The 13312-nt window shown below is 42.8% G+C and overlaps 1 protein-coding gene across 1 annotated transcript in view; it reads left to right on the forward strand.

The window, feature by feature from the left end:
- Positions 1-13312, forward strand: part of LOC109888825 (potassium voltage-gated channel subfamily H member 1-like) — an 88475-nt gene that overhangs the window by 37227 nt on the left and 37936 nt on the right. Inside the window, exons 10-11 of the mRNA XM_031823753.1 lie at positions 4769-4980; positions 6637-6889. Of these exons, the coding sequence (XP_031679613.1) occupies positions 4769-4980; positions 6637-6889 (465 nt within the window). The remainder of the gene's footprint in view (positions 1-4768; positions 4981-6636; positions 6890-13312) is intronic.

The raw sequence follows: 13312 nt of genomic DNA on the forward strand, positions 1-13312 counted from the left end.
CCGAATACAACAGGTGTCAACCTTACAGTGAAATGCTTACTTACAGGCTCTAACCAACAGTGCAATTTCTAAGTTAAAAATAAGGTATTAGGTGAACAATAGATAAGTAAAGAAATAAAAACAACAGTAAAAAGACAGTGAAAAATAACAGTAGCGAGGCTATGTACAGGCACCGGTTAGTCGGGCTGATTGAGGTAATATGTACATGTAGATATGATGGCAGGCAGCTTAGCCCCAGTGATGTACGGGGCCGTATGCACTACCCTCTGTAGTTCCTTGCGATCGGAGGCCGAGCAGTTGCCGCACCAGGTAATGATGCAACCAGTCAGGATGCTCTCGATGGTGCAGCTGTAGAACCTTTTGAGGATCTGAGGACCCATGCCAAATCTTTTCAGTCTCCTGAGGGGGAATAGGTTTTGCTGTGCCCTCTTCACGAATGTCTTGGTATGTTTGGACCATGTTAGTTTGTTGGTGATGTGGACACCAAGGAACTTAAAACTCTCAACCTGCTCCACTACAGCCCCGTCGATGAGAATGGGGGTGTGTTCAGTCCTCCTTTTCCTGTAATCCACAATCATCTCCTTAGTCTTGGTTACATTGAGGGATAAGTTGTTATTCTGGCACCACACAGCCAGGTCTCTGACCTCCCTATAGGCTGTCTCGTAGTTGTCGGTGATCAGGCCTACCATTGTTGTTTCGTCTGTAAACTTCATGATGGTGTTGGAGTAGTGCCTGGCCATGCAGTCGTGGGTGAACAGGAGGGGACTGAGGACGCACCACTGAGGGGCTCCAGTGTTGAGGATCAGCGTGGCAGATGTGTTGTTACCTACCCTCACCACCTGGGGGCGGCCCGTCAGGAAGTCCAGGATCCAGTTGTAGAGGGAGGTGTTTAGTCCCAGGATCCTTAGCTTAGTAATAACACAATGTACCAGTAATGTTTTCCTTACATTCACTAAACCTTTAGGCACAACATCTGTAAACTACCACAGAACATTCCCCAAAAGTTCTCATTAGGTTTCCAGGTAATATAATAACACAATTTACCAGTAAGGTTTGGAAAGACACATGCCTGTCTATATAAGGTCTCACAGTTGACAATGCATGTCAGAGCAAAAACCAAGCCATGGCGTCGAAGGAATTGTCCGTAGAGCTCTGAGAGAGGATTGTGTCGACGCACAGATCTGGGGAAGAGTACAAAAATATTTCTGCAGCATTGAAGGTCCCAAAGAACACAGGTCTCCATCATTCTTAAATAGAATAAGTTTGGAACTGCCAAGACTTCCTAGAGCTGACTGCCCGGCCAAACTGAGCAATCAAGGGAGAAGGGCCTTGGTCAGGGAGGTGACAGAGCTCCAGCGTTCCTTTGTGGAGATGGGAGAAACTTCCAGGAGGACAACAATCTCTGCACCATTGCACCAATCAGGCCTTTATGATAGACTGGCCAGACGGAAGCCATTCCTCAGTAAAAGGCACCTGACAGCCCGCTTGGAGTTTGCCAAAAGGTACCTAAAGACTCTCAGACCATGATAAACCAAGATTCTCTGGTCTGATGAAATAAAGACTGGCCTGAATGCCAAGTGTTACGTCTGGAGCAAACCTGTCACCATCCATATGGTGAAGCATGGTGGTGGCAGCAGCATACTGTGGGGAGGTTTTTCAGAGGCAGGGACTGGGAGAGTAGTGAGGATCGAAGGAAATATTAACTGTGCAAAGTACAGAGAGATCCTTGAGGAAAACCTGCTCCAGAGCACTCAGGACTTCAGACTGGGGCGAAGGTTCACCTTCCAACAGGACAACGACCCTAAGCACACAGCCAAGACAAAGCAGGAGTGGATTTGGGACAAGTCTGTAAATGTCCTTGAGTGGCCCAGCCATAGCCCGGACTTGAACCTAATTTGAACATCTCTGGAGAGACCTGAAAATAACTGTGCAGCGATGCTCCCCATCCAACCTGACTTAGCTTGAGAGGATCTGCAGAGAAGAATGGGAGAAACTCCCCAAATACAGGTATGCCAAGCTTGTAGCATCATACCTAAGAAGACTTGAGGCTGTAATCTTTGCCAAAGGTGCTTCAACAAAGTACGGAGTAAAGGGTCTGAACACTTATGCAAACGTTCAGGGGTTGCCTGGTGGCAAAGAGGATAAAATACCTGGCTTGGGAACCAGTCACTGGAGGTTCAACCCCACATGTGCACTTTGTCAACATATGAAACAATATGGTTATCTGTTTTATTTAAATGCTGTTCCAATGTACTATTAATGAAATGAAAATGCCATGTGTCTCTATATCACCTTCAAATGTGAATTGCCATTAAATCTGGAGAGAAACATAATGGGGATGTATTCCAATCTGCTTTAAGGAGCTACAGCTGAGCATGTTGTGGTAATATTAGGTAATAATTTCAAGAACATTTAGAAAATGTTATATTGTTAAAGTACCTGAGGACAGGCAAAACAAGATAAAATGCGCTGGAGTGTATTCATGGATGCAAAGGGAAGCCAGGCTTCCCCAGGAAATGTACTAATTATTTTATGTTTTTTTGTCTCTGAGTTTAATTATTTACCTTCAATTCGCAAGAGGCTGAATGTACCTCACAGGAGAAAGCATCCATGTGAGAAAAACAGATCCCCTCTGTATTTGTAGCCCATCTATCTGATTCTGTCTGGTCAAAATAGTGTGACATTGTTGTCGCCAGTAGCAAAGAAACATTGTAGAATCATCCACGCAACTGGACAGTTTTTGTGTTTTGAGAACGTATCTTTTGTGATGTCCCCACAATGTTGTCACCAGACTGTACCCACAACACAATGAAACATTCTGGGAACCATTAAATAACAGGCTAAATGTGTTCTAGGTAGGGCTGTGACGGTCATTACATTTTGTCTGGTTATTGTCATTCAAAAGACTGGTATCATGGTTCAGGTAATTGACCGTTAATGAACATAAACACGTTTAGTATCTCCAGGCATACAAGCAGCTGATGTGCACCTTTTGGAACGTCTACATTTCAATAAAAGTATAATAAATACATTTAATATATACCATCACAATACATCCATTATTCATTTTAGCCAGGTTTAAAGAAACATGATATGAACATGTATTTCAGAAGAACAGAATGAGTTGGCCTACGGTTAGTTATCTGGCTATGCTCCATACCATAGGCTGTAGGCTTGTTCATTTAGCTGACAATATATTCTTATGTCCCATGCAATTATTTTATATCATTTCATAGTAATAAGAATAGAATTGAACTGAGCTGAATAAAATGTCAAGCATATGAAGTGGCTATATCAAGCATAAAAGTGGTCATTTAAAACTAGATTTAGAGTTATTTGGCAACTTTAGTTGTGAATGATACAAACCTTAGAAGTCAAAACATATATAATACATTCCAAGGGCTGCATGGTATAACTATAGGCTATTGATGATTTGAGAAAGTAGAAAAATAGCTTGCGCTCTGTTCCTTGCCTCAGGCTCCACAGCTGTTCTCTCATCAACTGATCATATTTTCACCCATCGGACTATTCTCAATTGAATCTTGTCTTTCGATTTAGAATAACCATTTATCAAATGGGCAGGAACAGGGACATGCATATCATCTTCATGCAGTCGAATAGCGAATGAAGGCCACGTTAAATCTGTTAGGGAACATCGATAGTAACAGGTTTTCGCAACGAAACCTATCACTAAAACTGTTGACAGCCCGTCTGCCCGCTCGAGAAAGGAATAAAGGAGCGAGCGGGGGGGGGGGGGGGGGGGGGGGGGCTACATGGTGGTGAGATATTCTGAATAGGTAATAGGTATAGTAATGTGTCACCCAATGAATTATGAAAATATAAAAAATGTCCTATTACTAGGCTATTCAAAATCAAATACACTAATTGTAGGATAACTGTAAGCCGCCATGCACAATCAATTAACCAACCACATCGCCTTGGCCTATACGTTGTCTCCCAGACCCATGGATAGACATTTTGGAGCGTAGCACAAGGTAACCAGTCCACCCAGTATGCATATTAATACAGTCCACTCAACGGCTAGACCAATTATTTACCAAATACATCTTAAATCAGTTTAGTTTACGTTTTTCTACTATGCGTAATATGCGGTAGGCTATGCACTGTATAATGGCACAATCATTTTAATTGTTTTTTTGGGGCTCATAAACCTATGCGTAAACTATAATATGCATATGAGTGTTTTGAATGAATCATCACATTAGAAAGCACTGTCCTTTTTGTTGTGTTAGGCGTTGAAACATCCACAACAACCATGTTTTACACTGTTTCAACCTGCTGTTGAACTTCTTTCTTCAAATTGGTCACAGTGAGGTGAGTTTTAAAAGTAGGATAGGCCCCTGTTTGGATAAGTGTTTGATGTGATTTTTGATTGTATATTCTTTGATGTTAGAGTGTTTAGAGGGACAATAGAGCCATAAGTACCAGGACATTATGACCTGATGGTTGTTATCAAATTGGGTACTACCAAAGCATGTCCAGCATGCATAAAACGAGAATACGGTGACTCAACTGTCACGTGGAATTTTACTGTGGTCACAATTCAGCCCTAGTTCTAGCTCTTGCAACATCAGGTGAATGTTTTATACAAAATGGACAGTTTTTGTGTTATGTTATGAGAGCATATTATAGAGACCTAACGAATGTTCTGGGAACTTTCACACAACCTATTTTGGTTTGCAAGGTAATTTTCTTTAAATGTTCTCAATGTTTCTCCCTCCTCGTCTTTCATTTTCTTTTTTCACAGCCCTTCTTTATGCCACCATCTTCGGTAACGTCACCACCATCTTCCAGCAGATGTACGCCAACACCAACCGCTACCACGAGATGCTGAACAGCGTCCGTGACTTCCTCAAGCTCTACCAGGTTCCCAAGGGGCTGAGCGAGAGGGTCATGGATTACATCGCCTCCACCTGGTCCATGTCCCGGGGCATAGATACTGAAAAGGTATCTCAAACTGTAAGCCAGACATTCATTACCTTGGCTTGCATGCTGTCCCCCCCCTACCCCCCGTGTTGGTTGGTTGGTTCTGCATGGTAGCTTCCGCAGCTAGCTGGCCCCTTTGTATTGTGGTGATTGTGGCTCTGTGTTTCGATGTGCTTGACCAGTCCACTTGGGGTGGGAGTGTGGGGGATGGTGTTGAGTGTTGGTGTTGAGTTAATGGATAATGCTTTGTAACTGTCATATTAACTAATTATTATAATTAGTCATGACAGCTGGTGTTAGTTTATGACAAGTGACTGTTAAGACCCTGTTATGACACAAACTTTGGCTGATTAGCGAACTGGTGGTATTTTTAACCAATGTGAAATTTGTTTCCAATTAATTAAATGCCTGAATGTGACATGGTTTTAAACCAATTATGAGCAGTTTACAGAAAAAACAGTGAGGAAATCAATGTAAGAAATGTGTCTAAGTGAACCATTTGACCCAGCGTCGTCCAGATTTGGCCAGGGTAGGCTGTCATTGTAAATAAGAATTTGTTCTTAACTGACTTGCCTAGTTAAATAAAAATATAAAATACAGTGTGTTGTCCTTTTGGGGCTGCCTGATAGCTGGGGTGAGTATGTGCAGTTCAGTACAGTTTTTAGACACATTCCTATGCTGTATGCTTTGGGATTACCTCAGTGACCGTAGAAAGCAACACTATGTAAGCTTCCAGGCACATTTCTCCCACAGCGTAGAGAGAATGGATGAGCGAAGGAGGGTAAAATCCTTTAAGGATTCTCTGCTATCACCCATGGACTCACCTCAGCCTCCCAGGTGTTTAGCTGTGGCTGTTGCTGTGACAACAACAGTATCCCAGCCAGGCCTGTAGAGAGGAGGCTGGTTTGAGTGGTAGTTCTGGGTGATTCTTAGTGTGCTCTGTTCACATACTTAACTAACCGTAACCCATACCACTAAGCTTAAAACATTGTTGGGGTTAGTCTATACACTTATACTTCCTTTTTTCCCTTTTTTTAAGACAGAAAAAGAAGAGTAAAATAACAGGATTTTAACATTGATGTACTGTTGGATTTTCTGTGCCACTCTAACTTGTACTTTTGCCCAATGTGCACCATTACTGTATGATGATGGTAGTTGTTGTTGATGCACTGTAAAAAATATAATCTTAGCTAGATTAAAAAAAAACTTGTATTGAGTTATAATGCTCTTAAAATTACTTTTCTCTTATCAAGATAAATTATCTTACCGCATTGGCTTGATAGAAGTGGAGTATGATAATTTTAATAGTGGGGGTTTTATCTTATTCCACCTTATATCAAGTCTTTTTTAGGTTAAAATAAGACAAGCAATCTGTCAATGTGGTAAAAAATAATTTATCTTGGTAAGAAAAGAAATGTTCCTCTAAAATGCATTATCACTCAATACAAGATTAAAAGTCTAGCTAAGATTTCATTTTGTTGCTATTATTATAAGTATTAGCAATCTGTTTTTGGTTGGTTGCCTTGTTGCGACACCCTTAGAATATTTCACAATAAAGATTTTAAAGTAATATATCTAAACGCTATCATGGCTGCCAGTCAGAAACTACTGGTTCACCAAAGACCATGAGTTTGGAAGGTGATACAATTAGGTTATTTAACTCTTATCCCTCTGCTCTCCCTGTCCCAGGTATTGCAGATATGCCCTAAGGACATGAGGGCAGATATCTGCGTCCACCTCAACAGGAAAGTCTTCAAAGAACACCCTGCATTCAGGTTGGCCAGTGACGGGTGCCTGCGTGCCCTGGCCATGGAGTTCCAGACTATCCACTGTGCCCCTGGCGACCTCATCTACCATGCCGGGGAGAGTGTTGACAGCCTCTGTTTCGTGGTGTCAGGATCCCTGGAGGTCATCCAAGATGATGAGGTGGTGGCCATCTTGGGTGAATAGTTTTCTATTATACATTATGACGATGTAGGATTACATGGTGGCCATCTTGGGTGAGTAGTTTTCTATTATACAGTATGACGATGTAGGATTACATGGTGGCCATCTTGGGTGAGTAGTTGTGTATTAAACAGTATGACGATGTAGGATTACATGGTGGCCATCTTGGGTGAGTAGTTTTCTATTATACATTATGACGATGTAGGATTACATGGTGGCCATCTTGGGTGAGTAGTTTTCTATTATACATTATGACGATGTAGGATTACATGGTGGCCATCTTGGGTGAGTAGTTGTGTATTATACAGTATGACGATGTAGGATTACATGGTGGCCATCTTCGGTGCTTTGCTGCTGTCTATTGTATAGGATGGTTTGCGGCTATTTTGAGTGAGTTGCTGTCCATGGACCAGTGCTTAAGTTGAGCCGGTGCACATCGGTACCGTGGTGTTCATCGCTACCTTGTGTGAAAGGAGCTATAGTCTAATCCCAAAGACAGTCCCTGTAGAGACATTACCAGGGTGTTAATGTGGGAGTGGAGGGTGAAGGCTACATACTTAAATGTTGAGTGGCTGTAAATCACACCTTGTTATTGATCTGAGTGATGGATTCTTTGTTATTTCCCGTATTATGTTTTGGTTGTTCTCCGTTGTGTGTGTGTGTGTGTGTGTGTGTGTGTGTGTGTGTGTGTGTGTGTGTGTGTGTGTGTGTGTGTGTGTGTGTGTGTGTGTGTGTGTCGGCGGATGTGTGTGAGTGCATATACAGACCGTTAGACTGTTGCTGGGCAAACAGCCAACATTGCCAGGCAAACATACACACCAACATAATAAAACATGGTAAACAGTAAAAATGCAACACCATCTCCTACTAACTACTATCTCCTACTAACTACTATCTCCTACTAACTACTATCTCCTACTAACTACTATCTCCTACTAACTACTATCTCCTACTAACTACTATCTCCTACTAACTACTATCTCCTACTAACTACTATCTCCTACTAACTACTATCTCCTACTAACTACTACTAACTACTAACAAACAGTAGCTGTGGTTATTTTCTATTGTGTTGCTGACCTGGTTAGTTCATGTTGATTGAACCCTGGGTGATGAATTAGCTACTGCTGTAAATCACAGTCTCATTAAACTAATGGCAGCTGCTATACAGAATCATTGCTGCACCAGCTGCTGAATGTAGGTCTACGTAGCACCGTGATCATTCTATTAACTAATTAACTCTAGTTGCTTACCTCATTCGCTCTTGGTTTGTCAGAAGGGGGTAGATCAGCTTTAATGTTGCAGATAGGTTGTAGCTTCCATCAATGTAATTGTTTGCATCAATTCCAATCCCCCATATATATATATATATATATAACAACAACGCTTAGGCTTCTACTTCCAGTTTATACATATTATATACATTTTATGGACACAGTCTATTTTTACAATAGTTACATTTAGTTTGTTTTAACTCCTGTCCTTCCTCTACCCTCAACCTCTCCCATCTATTTCTGATGTCATTCCGGTTTGATTTCTATTTGCCATATCGGTCAAACTTTGCTCTTTCACAAAAGTTCTGAACCTATGTACGTTTTACGGACACAGTATGTTTTACATGAGTTATCTAGTTGTTATTAGTCCCAACCTTCAACTCCATTCAACCTCCCATCTATCTCTTAAAACCATCCAGTCCCAACCTTCAACTCCATTCAACCTCCCATCTATCTCTTAAAACCATCCAGTCCCAACCTTCAGCTCCATTCAACCTCCCATCTATCTCTTAAAACCATCCAGTCCCAACCTTCAGCTCCATTCAACCTCCCATCTATCTCTTAAAACCATCCAGTCCCAACCTTCAGCTCCATTCAACCTCCCATCTATCTCTTAAAACCATCCAGTCCCAACCTTCAGCTCCATTCAACCTCCCATCTTTCTCTTAAAACCATCCAGATTGGATTTCTATTTACCATATATTTTTCTACTTTGCTGTGATGTTTCACAAGATCTTTTTAGAACGACCTTGCAGTTGATTCACATTTCCACAGCTGCGGAGAACAATGATAGTTTTACTAGAATTGACTCTAGCTGTTTTTGCTGTTCCATTTTTGCCTCTCTATCACTGCCTTGGTTTGTTTTAGGCTGTAAAACATGAAAGCCTTGCTTTTTTATTCAATCCAATCTGATTATGCTGACAAACTCATCAACTCCAAACCCATCGCAAATGATATGTTAGATTTGTTAGTTCCAAAATTTGAGTGTGAATTTACATTGTTAGGACTGACTACCAGCAACCAACAAACTATAAGTAAGTAAGGAGCCTTGGCTTGTGTGAGCCAGGACAGCCCATAGGAGCAGGATCTCCTCTTTCTGTAGCGTGAGGCAGCTTGATGTACAAGTACTCCCCCTGGACAGGACGCTGGGCTACCGCTGGGCCCTACCCCCAATCTATCTCCTTAATGCTGAGTGCCAAGCAGAGACGCATCAGGTCCCATTTTTACTGTCTTTAGTATAACTCGAGCTCCCAATCTTCCGATATCAGGGCAAACACTCTAGCCACAAGGCCACTGAGTTAGTTAAAACTACTATCATACCGTTTTGTATGGGGCCATACACACACCCAGGTACGCTCTGTAATTCAATGTTGGCCGTGTATTTGATGGTTGTTGGCCGTGTATTTGATGGTGGTTGGCCGTGTATTTGATGGTTGTTGGCCGTGTATTTGATGGTTGTTGGCCGTGTATTTGATGGTTGTTGGCCGTGTATTTGATGGTTGTTGGCCGTTGTTGGCCGTGTATCTGATGGATGTTGGCCGTGTATTTGATGGATGTTGGCCGTTGTTGGCCGTGTATTTGATGGTTGTTGGCCGTGTATTTGATGGTTGTTGGCCGTGTATTTGATGGTTGTTGGCCATGTATTTGATGGATGTTGGCCGTGTATTTGATGGATGTTGGCCGTTGTTGGCCGTGTATTTGATGGTTGTTGGCCTTGTATTTGATGGTTGTTGGCCGTGTATTTGATGGTTGTTGGCCATGTATTTGATGGATGTTGGCCGTGTATTTGATGGATGTTGGCCGTTGTTGGCCGTGTATCTGATGGATGTTGGCCGTGTATTTGATGGATGTTGGCCGTTGTTGGCCGTGTATTTGATGGTTGTTGGCCGTGTATTTGATGGTTGTTGGCCGTGTATTTGATGGTTGTTGGCCATGTATTTGATGGATGTTGGCCGTGTATTTGATGGATGTTGGCCGTTGTTGGCCGTGTATTTGATGGTTGTTGGCCTTGTATTTGATGGTTGTTGGCCGTGTATTTGATGGTTGTTGGCCATGTATTTGATGGATGTTGGCCGTGTATTTGATGGATGTTGGCCATGTATTTGATGGATGTTGGCCATGTATTTGATGGATGTTGGCCGTGTTTTTGATGGATGTTGGCCGTTGTTGGCCGTGTATCTGATGGATGTTGGCCGTTGTTGGCCGTGTATCTGATGGTTGTTGGCCGTGTATTTGATGGATGTTGGCCGTTGTTGGCCGTGTATCTGATGGATGTTGGCCGTTGTTGGCCGTGTATCTGATGGTTGTTGGCCGTTGTTGGCCGTGTATCTGATGGATGTTGGCCGTTGTTGGCCGTGTATCTGATGGATGTTGGCCGTGTATCTGATGGTTGTTGGCCGTGTATTTGATGGATGTTGGCCGTGTATTTGATGGATGTTGGCCGTGTATTTGATGGATGTTGGCCATGTATTTGATGGATGTTGGCCATGTATTTGATGGATGTTGGCCATGTATTTGATGGATGTTGGCCGTGTTTTTGATGGATGTTGGCCGTTGTTGGCCGTGTATCTGATGGATGTTGGCCGTGTATTTGATGGTTGTTGGCCATGTATTTGATGGATGTTGGCCATGTATTTGATGGATGTTGGCCGTGTTTTTGATGGTTGTTGGCCGTGTATCTGATGGATGTTGGCCGTGTATTTGATGGATGTTGGCCGTGTATTTGATGGATGTTGGCCGTGTATTTGATGGATGTTGGCCGTGTATTTGATGGATGTTGGCCGTGTTTTTGATGGATGTTGGCCGTGTTTTTGATGGATGTTGGCCGTTGTTGGCCGTGTATCTGATGGATGTTGGCCGTGTATTTGATGGATGTTGGCCGTGTTTTTGATGGATGTTGGCCGTTGTTGGCCGTGTATCTGATGGATGTTGGCCGTGTATTTGATGGATGTTGGCCATGTATTTGATGGTTGTTGGCCGTTGTTGGCCGTGTATCTGATGGATGTTGGCCGTGTATTTGATGGTTGTTGGCCATGTATTTGATGGATGTTGGCCATGTATTTGATGGATGTTGGCCGTGTTTTTGATGGTTGTTGGCCGTGTATTTGATGGATGTTGGCCGTGTATTTGATGGATGTTGGCCGTGTTTTTGATGGTTGTTGGCCGTGTTTTTGATGGATGTTGGCCGTGTTTTTGATGGTTGTTGGCCGTGTTTTTGATGGATGTTGGCCGTTGTTGGCCGTGTATCTGATGGTTGTTGGCCGTGTATTTGATGGATGTTGGCCGTGTATTTGATGGATGTTGGCCATGTATTTGATGGATGTTGGCCGTGTATTTGATGGATGTTGGCCGTGTATTTGATGGATGTTGGCCGTGTATTTGATGGATGTTGGCCGTGTATCTGATGGATGTTGGCCATGTATTTGATGGATGTTGGCCGTGTATTTGATGGATGTTGGCCATGTATTTGATGGATGTTGGCCGTGTATTTGATGGATGTTGGCCGTTGTTGGCCGTGTATTTGATGGATGTTGGCCGTTGTTGGCCGTGTATCTGATGGATGTTGGCCGTGTATTTGATGGATGTTGGCCATGTATTTGATGGATGTTGGCCATGTATTTGATGGATGTTGGCCGTGTATTTGATGGATGTTGGCCGTGTATTTGATGGATGTTGGCCGTGTATCTGATGGATGTTGGCCATGTATTTGATGGATGTTGGCCGTGTATTTGATGGATGTTGGCCATGTATTTGATGGATGTTGGCCGTGTATTTGATGGATGTTGGCCGTTGTTGGCCGTGTATTTGATGGATGTTGGCCGTTGTTGGCCGTGTATCTGATGGATGTTGGCCGTGTATTTGATGGATGTTGGCCGTGTATTTGATGGATGTTGGCCGTGTATCTGATGGATGTTGGCCGTGTATTTGATGGATGTTGGCCGTGTATTTGATGGATGTTGGCCGTGTATCTGATGGTTGTTGGCCGTGTATTTGATGGATGTTGGCCGTGTATCTGATGGATGTTGGCCGTTGTTGGCCGTGTATCTGATGGATGTTGGCCGTGTATTTGATGGATGTTGGCCGTGTATTTGATGGATGTTGGCCGTTGTTGGCCGTGTATTTGATGGTTGTTGGCCGTGTATTTGATGGATGTTGGCCGTGTATTTGATGGTTGTTGGCCGTGTATTTGATGGATGTTGGCCGTGTATTTGATGGTTGTTGGCCGTGTATCTGATGGTTGTTGGCCGTGTATTTGATGGTTGTTGGCCGTGTATTTGATGGATGTTGGCCGTGTATTTGATGGATGTTGGCCGTGTATTTGATGGTTGTTGGCCGTGTATTTGATGGTTGTTGGCCGTGTATTTGATGGATGTTGGCCGTGTATTTGATGGATGTTGGCTGTGTTTTTGATGGATGTTGGCAGCTTTTCAATAACTGTACCGTAAAGCTGCTTTCTTGAGGAAACATTTACTTACTATGACAGTGATATGTGGTTGTCTCACTTAGCTATCCTATGATGAATGCACTAACTGTAAGTCGCTCTGGATAAGAGTGTCTGCTAAATGACAAATGTAAATGTCAGCTTTAATTACAAAGAGACTGATATAAACAGCTCTCATTTCTGGATGCATACTGTGTGTGTGTGTGTGTGTGTGTGTGGGAGGGAGGGAGGGAGGGAGAGATTAGTAGTCTAGATGAGTAGATCAACTAAAATCTAGCAGGTTGGTGTGTTGTGCTGTTCTGTTTTGTTCTAGCTTGTGTTATACTGGGCTGTGTTGTGTTGTGTTGATCTGAGCGGTGCTGTACTGTGCTGAGCGTTACTGTGCTACGTTCTTACTTTGTGCTGTGCTAGTCAGAGCTTCTCTGGAGAGTAGGAGATGATCCTGACTTAAATAATAATAATAATTCTATCACCATAGATTATCTGCTACACCATAATGACTGTGTTTCAGTCAATGAACTTCTATTGGGATTTCTTTGCAGTGATTAGCAAAGTGACTGATGGGAGAGATTTCCTGTTTCTTTTCCCAAATGAAAATAGAATATTTGTATGTGTTTGATTACGAGAAGACGTGTGTGTGTGTGTGTGTGTGTGTGTGTGTGTGTGTGTGTGTGTGTGTGTGTGTGTGTGTGTGTGTGTGTGT

Source organism: Oncorhynchus kisutch, linkage group LG4 (assembly GCF_002021735.2).
Source record: "Oncorhynchus kisutch isolate 150728-3 linkage group LG4, Okis_V2, whole genome shotgun sequence".
In the NCBI taxonomy this organism is placed as follows: Eukaryota; Metazoa; Chordata; class Actinopteri; order Salmoniformes; family Salmonidae; genus Oncorhynchus; species Oncorhynchus kisutch.